General features: G+C 33.0%; 1 protein-coding gene across 1 annotated transcript; it reads left to right on the forward strand.

Moving 5' to 3' along the window:
• The first annotated feature begins 5036 nt into the window (after positions 1–5036).
• On the forward strand, positions 5037–8420 carry LOC127075647 (uncharacterized). The gene is made up of 6 exons (XM_051017099.1): positions 5037–5349; positions 6388–6460; positions 6540–6633; positions 6922–7053; positions 7125–7182; positions 7485–8420. The coding sequence occupies exons 1-6, from the start codon at positions 5317–5319 to the stop codon at positions 8061–8063; spliced, it is 969 nt and encodes a 322-aa protein (XP_050873056.1). The 5' UTR covers positions 5037–5316; the 3' UTR covers positions 8064–8420.
• The last annotated feature ends 1788 nt before the right edge of the window (positions 8421–10208 follow it).

The raw sequence follows: 10208 nt of genomic DNA on the forward strand, positions 1-10208 counted from the left end.
TTTGGATCAGCAATAGCCTTCCCATCTTTGTCATTCACGACAAGATATTCCCATCCCTTGATGACAACTTTCCAGGTCTTGTTATCCATAGATTTTAGGGATGCCATCATCCATGCCTTCCAATAGTCATAGTTGGATCCATCTAAGATGGGGGTCTGTTTATAAATCCTCCTTCCTTGTCTACGGTACCAGAAATTATCTTCCCCGGATCTCACCCAAAAATAGAGCAGGATGCCTGCTCTAATACCAATTGAAATTCTGGTATGCAAATCCTGGATGTCGTACACAATGTCACGACACCAGGGTCAGCACATTGTCACACCATAAACAGTATTAGGATTTAAATAAAAGCACGAAAGAAAATGACACAAGTAGTTGTTAATCCAGTTTGGTGCAACGTCACCTACATCTGGGGGCTACCAAGCCAGGAAGGAAATCCATTATCATAGAATTAGTTTGAAGTTCTAAACAACCTCAGGTTTTATAAACTTCTTACCTAATCTCTACCTGTTGATGTTTCTATCTAATATTCTCCTAGATATGAGACCTCTATCATTTCCCTTTGACCATATAATAGAGTCAGCAACTTATATCAAAAAACACAATCCATTCTTGCTTAAAACCTTTTGAGGGATTGACAATTACAAATCAATAAACCAGGTCTAATTTAAGTATCAAGGAGATACTTGAATGAATCATACAATTCAAAGACATTAAACCCTAACACAAACAATATTCAGCGTTGCTTCGATGTCTTCTTAGGTTTAGAAACGATCTATAAATAGCATTTGAACGACATAGGCTTCGGCCTCGATTCACAGCAGATCAAAGGATCATGCATAATCTTTTGTATATTTGATTTCAATCAGATCAAATATTTTCTAAAATGTTTTGACATCTTTACTTCATAAACAAGTCAAGGCGGAATAATCTTTTTCTTTTTAGAAAACACTCTACTTGATTCACATATTTCGTGAACTAAATCTTCAGTGTATCTTCAGATATCTCATAAAAAGGAAACAAATCTTACAAGATACTAAAACAGGTCACACTTCAATATTGAACCAACATGTCAGGACATCTTGTTCAACATCTGCCTAGAATACTTATTCTTTCAAAATGCAGTCAATCACTACAAATCAGACCTAACAAAATCTAAGAGTGTCAATACATATTTTTTTGGGAGAAGAGGCGAGAGAGATAACCTAGGGATTAAGGAATAGGAAGAGGCCACCATTATTGTAGAGCTTAGAGTTACTGCTGGAAATCCAAGGTAATGGGGATTACTCTAAATATGATATTAGTTGCATGAGAGGTAGGAAGAAGTCCTTAGTATGCGTTAGGTTTTTCTCATTTTGATCATGGTTGAATTGTGTGATTTTCTTGATAATGAAATTATGATGAATCTATTGTGATTGATAATTTTTACATGAAATCCGTGTACCATGTTATGCTGAATTTATAAAAGATGAATGGATGTGAAATATGTATGTTGTTGTTGTTATTGAGGTGTTGTTGATTTCATGAGAATAATATAGAATCATGGTTAATTGGTGAAACTAGATCTTAATATGTGGGAGATTATCATGTTTTATGTGATATAATTGATCTATGAACTATTCTGAGCGTTTGAGTTTTTTATGGAATTTAAATCGGAGGTCCGGAAGACCTCAAATGGTGAAAAAATAGTAGAAAAATACCACAAAATGATTTAATTCGAATAAGAGGTTTACACTGTGATTTTGATTTGAATCATAGCCTTCTGGGTAGCCCTTGCCCGATTTGATTCGAATCAAATTTTACACTTGATTCGAATCAGAAAGACAAATTGAGCCAAAATACTATTTTTATCATAACTTTAGTTTCGTAAATCCAAATGAGGTGCAATTCGAAGCGTTGGAAAGCTAACGCATATGAATACCCCATAGTAATGTATTAAGAGGATATATGGGTAATGGAATTTGTGAAAATTAATTCTATTACTTGTTACATAATAGTTGACAGTAATGAGCGAATGATTAATTGTGTAAATGAATGAATTAATGATGAAGTGATGTTAAGATGATTTAACCTGATTGAGTGTTGTGCGGATGTTTATTCGATGTGTGAATATATGATGTGAAGTGCAAATATAATTATGTGAATTTTTATAAATACTTGACGATGATTGTTAAGATGCGTAGTTTATAGTGATAACTACTGTTGTTGCATTAAGATGCATGATTGTTTACGGTCAAATGTTGGTCTGTAATAATTGTTGTGTTCTTGTTGTTGCATTATCGTATTCCATGGATCATATGTTGTAATTATTGTGAAGAGGCATGTTCGCTAGTACAGAAGTTGGAACTAGTGACTTGTCCCAAGCTCAAAAGTTAGGGTTTGGATCTCCGATGTTAGGGCTCGGGGTTTAGATATTGGGACCCGATTCATATGAAGAACCATTATTGAGTTGGCACCACATGCATATAGAGTCAAGGTGTTGTCACATTGCATGCGAGTTGGTATTTTTGAATTGTTGAATTGTTGTGTGAATGCATTACTTGTTAATGATTTTTGATTGTTATTGTTCAGGCTACCCTTCCTACACTGCTAACATATTTGAGTATATTCTCACTCCTTTGCTTTATGTTGTCCATCATGGATATCTTGCAGATAATCAAGAGTATAGTTTTGTTGATGTGAGTGGAAGATAGCTTCTTGGAGCTTATCCTTATTTATTTATCATTCTATTGTACTTTAGTGGTTTAGTGCTTTGATCTTATAACATCAAGAACATGATGCTTTTGTTATGATTTGAGTTAGTGTCGATTTATGATGTTAAAGTTTAATACTTTATTTAAGAAGTTTAATTTGAAGTTATTATTGTGTTAATTTTTGCCGCATGTTGTTAAATATTTTTCAAAGTTTTATTGGTTAATTGTCGAAGTGACACCTTAAACTATCGAGTAATTCTTTTTATATAAGTTTCGGGATTTAGGGTGTTACAAGTACCATGTTGGCACTTCCTGAAGGAATGTCGGAAGAACATCAATGTCACATTTAGTTCGCCCATGATTGATTGTGTGACGCCCATATTGAGCTTGGAGTATCCAATGCAGTTTTCATGGTCCATTTGTCCAAGGAACGTGGGTGATGACGTGATTGATTTTAAATTAGCCTTTGCATTAAAAAATTCAATAGGATGTATGACCCAAAGTCAAAATATTCAATTGATAAATCAACCATAGACATCAACCTATTAATGTTATAACACAAGCAGAGCAATCCCATACAACAATCCATGGGAATGATGATTTAAACTTCATTTGTATTCAACATATTCCCTTAGGACCAGATTAGACAGAGCACAAAACATAAATCATGGAAACAAATTTGATAACAATTCTTTCCAAGTAGGTAATTGATACATATCTTACTCATTTCCCATAAGATGAATTATGGATTTTTGTCCAACATTATTTTGCTCACCCTCTTTATTATGATGGTGTTCCTTATCGAAAACATCTTGATCCCCCTCCTGTCCTCTTGTTTATCCTCATGTGTGGTGTGAAGGGGGAGGGGTACCTTGATCAATATGTTGAAACAATTCTAATCTCAGGATAGAAATGAATGTGAAATCCTCATAATATGGGGTCAATGATGGAGTCATCAAAGAAGGTGTTGGTGTGGTTTGAGTAGGGGATGATCCCTCTTGTGGTAGAACCTAAACCACTAGTGCTTCTTGTATTACTATTTTTTTGGACTTTTGGTGTTTTGATTGAAACCGGGCTCCCTTGGTGCATGCGAGTACTGCCTAGAGCAAGAGACCCTGTTGGCAAAACCTGTGGACAAATTTTGAATATAAGTTGTTTGCTTTGAGTTCCACGTCATAATATGTGAACATTTTTTTTACATAATTGACATTATCAATATGATAAGCAAAAATGCATAAAAAATATTAAATTGTAAAGAAACCAAATATTAAAAGTTTTAGCCATCTTATTGATTCTCGTTAATTGATGTTTTTTTAGTGTCTTGTTCTATCATTTGAAAGCTAGAAAAAATATAGAATTGTTATAATATATTACCATAGTAAGGAAAAAGATAGATTCAAATACAACATCACCAAAAAATATTGAACATTTAATTAAAGTTTGTTACACTTAGAAGCGACATACCATTTAGAATTTAAATACAACAATATGTGTCTAAAATCGATTGTAAATTGAAAACCGATTGTAAATTGAAAATAGATATAACCTTTAAAAATTGTTAGAAAATCCATAATCAATTATAAAAAGTGGTTATGGATATAATCAATTTTATAACTGATTTCTTAAAAACAAAACCATTTATACGAAGGATTTAATTGAAATACACTGATAATGTAAACGAATTTTATACTGTCAGTTAATCATAACCGTTGGATGTTGAAATAAGTTTGACTTTTATTTTAAAAATCTATAAAGTAATGCAAACGGGTGATGGTGATGAATCGATTGTGCAAACATTTTACACTGACAGTGCATAATAATTAATCTCTTATATGAATTGGTTATAATATTCATTTATAATAAATGATTATAAATTAGTTATATATTGGTTATCGATTATATGGTTATAAATTAGTTATATATTGGTTATCTCAATAATCCGATATTATTAAGCATCTCTATCTTCAAGTCTAATTTATATATTTTTTTTAAAGATTTATCAAATATACAATATATTTGATTAATATATTATTTATGTACATTAATTATTTAATATATCTAATAAGTAAAGTTTTAATCGGACGAAATATATATATTTTCAAAGAAATTATTTTATTATCTCATAAAATTATAAAAACTATAATTTATCTTACTTATAAATATTTAATTCATTTAAAATGATATATTATATACTTGTTTTGACTAAATTCTTATAAAACTATAATTTATATTACTTATAATATATTTAATTCATTTAAAATGCTATATTATATAGTTGTTTTGACTAAATTATAGTAATATAGTTAAAATACATTAAAAACATAAATAAACACACAAGTCTTGATTCCTCATTTCATTTCAACCCTTGGATGCTTCCGTGCTCTGAAACCATTGGACCGTCAGACAAATTTCCGTAACCATCGCTCGTTACGCTAAAACGAATCTAACACACGATGATGAAGTGTGCTTTGTACCTTTGGATCTGAAATGGGTACCGTTGATTTCATCGCGTTGACATTCGCAGTACTCTTTCTTCTCAACGCTTTCGATTTCGAGTTCTTGCTCTCTTTCCTCTACTTCACTTGATCTTGTTTTTGATTGTTAACTCTAAATCTTTCTTGCCATGAAGAAGAAGCTCGATACCCGTTTCCCTGCTGTAAGTATTTTCGGTTTCTTTTTCCAAAGTTTTGATCTTTTACTTGTTTTATGTTGTTTTTGAAATTAAAGAGAAGATTTTTCTGATTTTGATTTTCTGGGTTTACTGTATTATAACTTTTTTGGTTTGCATAATTTAATTTAAACCTAATTTTTGGAAATTGTATATTTTTTTGGTTTTGTATTATGATACTTGATTATTCAAGTTGATGGGTTTTGAGTGATGTCATGTGATGTTAGTTTTTTTAGCTGCTTAGCTTAGTTTGGGTTTCTATGATCTATGAATCACATACACAAACATGAACAGCAGACACTGCATGTGTCAGTATCATGCTGGTGTCCAACACAGACACACATGGTCTATGATTCATACTCTTGCTACCAATTTTGGATTTGTTTGGATTCTGTGATTTGAAATTATATGATGCATGGATCAATTGAGATTTATGGTACATGTGGAGAACTATGATGGGTTTATGTTTTCTAGTTTTGGATAAGTGTTGCTCGTTTACTTTCTTATGTTTATCGTCTATGAAGCACGGACACATGTAGGATTAGATGTGTTGCGGTGTCCGATACTTGTATGACACTCGTACTATGTGTCAGAAGAGTAAAAAAAAGTGTAGAAAAAGTCAGAGAAGTGTCCTAAAAAATTGGTTTTTTTCTTTGCTTCAACACTTTTTGAATCGGTGTCGACACCTGTATGACACTCATACGTGAGACAATTCAGTCAAGAGTTTAAAACGAAATTTTGTCTTTTTTTTGCTTCAAAACCTTTTATATCTCACACATCTAAAAGGGTTAAACACGTATTGAAGCGCAATGTTATCAAGACATTAATTTTGATTGGAATATTTTTAACTCTTTTAATAATAAATGGATAAAATAATCTCAAATCCTATCATACAGGTAAGTGGCGTTGATGTCTTATGTTTTTGACATTATGAGTTTCAGAGTGTCCGTGTCAAAGTTCATGCTTCATAGTTTACAGTTTACTTTGCAATGATCCAACTTATGCGAGGGATATATAAATTTGCAGGCTCGGATAAAGAAAATTATGCAAGCAGATGAGGATGTTGGAAAGATAGCACTGGCTGTGCCTGTTTTAGTCTGTGAGTTTCTTTGATTTACTGTGTTTTTTAGTTTAAGCTGTTGCCTTTTTGTTTTGTTGACACTATGAATGCGTTGCAGCTAAAGCTCTAGAGCTATTTCTGCAAGATCTTTGTGACCGCACTTATGAAATAACTCTTCAAAGAGGGGCAAAAACCATGAATTCATTGCATTTGTAAGTATATTATACTCTTTATTACTGGGATTTCTATATGGAAGCACCAATGACTAGGGTTTCTCTTGCATTCAATTTTCTGATTCTTTGACGATCTATGTTATACTTTATTCTGTCTTTCCTTCTAAATGTTTTCCTTTTAAAACAATATGATTTCATTTATTGAAAATCTGAAAATGGAATACAATCAAGAAAGATCTATTGTGTTTTTCTTGTGCCTTCCTCCTAAACTCATTTTTATCTTCAATTCTAAAATCAAATCTAACCAGCGGCAACTATAAACTGCAGAAAACATTGTGTACAAAGCTATAATGTCTTTGACTTTCTGAAGGATGTAGTCAGCAAGGTTCCTGACTACGGCCATGGTCACGGCCATACTGATGCTGGTGGTGCTGATGATCAGGCCATTCCAAAAAGAAGGTTTGAAGTCTCTGTTTTTTTTTAACCTTTCTGATAATGTAGTTAATAACATGCTTAAACTATGTTTCCAGAAAAGCAGCAGGTGATGATTGTAATGACAGCGATGAAGAAGCTAAAAGGGGCAAGATGGTAATTGTACTTTTCCTTATATCTGTATAAAATCCGTGCATTTTAATTTCTTAAACACTGCTCGGCTATTTGGTCAGTGTCAATCACGCAATCATGTGCCTTAAACTAAGTCCTTTTATCACCCGGAAACACAAGATTGTAATATTGGTTGTTATTTTCTCAACCAATGTTTTCATCCAAAAACAAGACAATAATTTCATGTGCACATGTCTACCTCATTCGTCGAAATGTCTGTGTTTGGCAGACTAGGAATTAGGAATTATATCACTTGTTTGGTAAGTGTTGTTTTTCTTTTATTCCAGATTGAGTTGGGCCACCCTAGCCCTACTGGTAGGGGAAGAGGCCGAGGTAGAGGAAGAGGACGTGGTCGAGGTCGAGGACGGGCTAGTCAAAGAGAGGGACATCATCAGGAGACTGAGTTTGATCCCTTTCCTTCTATTCAGCCAGTTAGCCAACAGATTACAGATACAAATGTGGTTATACATGATATCTCAGAGCCAAGGGAGTTACCAAAGGAGAATATTGTTGCTGCTGTTGAAAACTCCGACACACTCCGTAATATTGATTTGAATGCCAATATGAGCGAAAATGATGACAAAAAGGCCAACACAGTTGCTAATCTCGCAGTCACTATTCCCAATGCTGCTAATCCCGATGCTGCTAATTCCGATGCCGCTAATCCTGAAGCCGCTAATCCTGCAGCAGCAATTCCTGAAGCTGGGAAAACCTCAATGTCTGAACCTGCTCCAGCAGACAGCATGCATCACGAAGAAATTCCGGGGTGGTCCCTCTCTGAGGTGGACAAGATGGCCATTGATACAATGCAGCTTGCACAGCGAATGGAAGAGGATGATGAAGATTATGACGAGGAGGACGAGTGAGTTGTAGTATTTCGAAGGGGGAGATTAGATTAGTAGCTAAAAGCTCATTATAAGTGTAGAAAAGTATATACTAGCTGTCATAACAAGTGTTATGTTGACTGAACAAAAAAGCCTTGTGTTTAATCTGGTTTGTCTATGTTGTATGTTCTCTGAAGCTCTTGTATCTTTCTTTCCCTTAACAAGTTATGTTAGGTTGGTGAACTTTTAGGCCTGTAGTGTATATCAATGTTCCATATGTAGTAAATTTTATTTTATGTAGTCAAACTTAGCATATTGGAATTGCAAGTAACTACATGCTATGTATTTCAGTCTTAGTTGCTATGTTTTCAAAGATGGAAGCTCAATATTAAGTCTCAAGTTAATGTAGCAGGGTTACATTTTAGAGTGTAAAGTCATGAACTACTTTTCTACTCTTTATGTGGATGCATTAATTGTTCATAAATCATATGTAAGCTTGTATTTCCAACAAGAGAAGCATGTTCCCAATGCATCTTTTTCCATCTTTACAACTACTATTATTTTGGCATCTACTAGCCATTTTAAGAATATAAGTTATTATAAAAATTACAAAAATATATTTTATTTAAAGAATTGAATTAAATTTTTTAGATAAATATATCATACTCTTTTTCTTTCTTCTATCTCACGTCATTTTCTTGTCTCTTTTTATAATTAATAACTTTTTTTCCTTCTTTCATTCACTTTTTAATTTTTCCTATCTTTCACGTCACTTTCTCTTTTGTTTTTTTTATCATAAATTTTATATATCTCACTCTTCCCAAATTCATCAAAGCCTCTTCTTTACACTTCCCTAAATTTATTGTTACATGTTCAGGATTCGGCCATATTGAACTTGTAATTAACCATATGCTTGTTTTCTTTCAAATTTATTTCTCTTCTAAAAATAGAGACCTTAATTTCATTTATCAAATAGTGATCTTGGATGGAACGAGTAGGAAACCGCTAATAAATCTAAAACATCCATTAGGAAACAACTTTTGAGAACTGAAGGTAAAAAAAAGAAGGAAAACAGAGACATATACATTAAAGATAAAATTGTTGTAGTGAATACTTAAAAAACCATTTTTTAGCTTATTGTTTTTTGGGCAATGAAATAACGAAAGGAAGGATTTTTAGACCTGAGTATGGTTAAAGTTTGGATTTTTAATTTTTTTGCATTAATGAGTTATTGAAGACCATGTTGTTCTGATTTGAGAGATTGTTGACGATGAATATTAATATAAACTAAAATTCATATCACGTTTGTGGATTCTTATTATTTCAATGTTCAATTTGTTAGGACATGAGACATTTATAATGACTTGATTATTAAGTAAAATAATAAACTAAATAACAAATCTTAAACCCTAATTAGCTTTGGGTTTGGGCCACATAATTCAACTTGGATTATATCTAATATCTCAACATACACTCTATAATTCAAGTTGTCGAAACACACTAATCATTGTCGATCTGAACTATTTCTAATTTCTTTCTCAATGTTAGGAACCCGTAGATCTTTAATCATTTGGTGAAAATGTCGGCCAATTGTGCTTCACTTGAGTAATGTCTTACGTCAAGTTCACCTCAATTCACCTTCTCCTTTAAGAAGTGAAATCTAACTTCTATGTGCTTACTTCTTTCATGTAAAACTGGATTCTTCGCAAGATTTATGACTGTCTTGTTGTCGATTTGCAGTACCAAAGGTTTCTTCACTTCGACCTCGATCTCTTCCAGCACAGATCTGATCCAAATTCCTTGACACACAACATAGGATCCCGCTATATATTATGCCACCATACGATGAAGTAACTTCCTCCTGAATCACAAACCCAAGAGGTTGTTGAAGGAGAATAGCGATAAAAAACGCATCGAAAATTAAAAATTTCTCCTTTAGTGATCCTTACGAATGGACATGATTAATGATATAATTGTTACCTATTATGGCGATTGAAACCTTTGATGCAGATCTAAGGAGTGATCACGAACGTTGAATGGTCTCTACTTAGTCCACACGAACGGATTTCTTCAATCTCAGTGTTAGCTGCTACGAATGAAGACTTTGAGTGAGAGAGAGAGAGAGAAACGAAATTTCATCTAGTCCAATGCTTCTGCACAAGGGTTATATTTATAGAACCATTTGTT

This window comes from Lathyrus oleraceus, chromosome 4, assembly GCF_024323335.1.
Source record: "Lathyrus oleraceus cultivar Zhongwan6 chromosome 4, CAAS_Psat_ZW6_1.0, whole genome shotgun sequence".
Taxonomy (NCBI): Eukaryota; Viridiplantae; Streptophyta; class Magnoliopsida; order Fabales; family Fabaceae; genus Lathyrus; species Lathyrus oleraceus.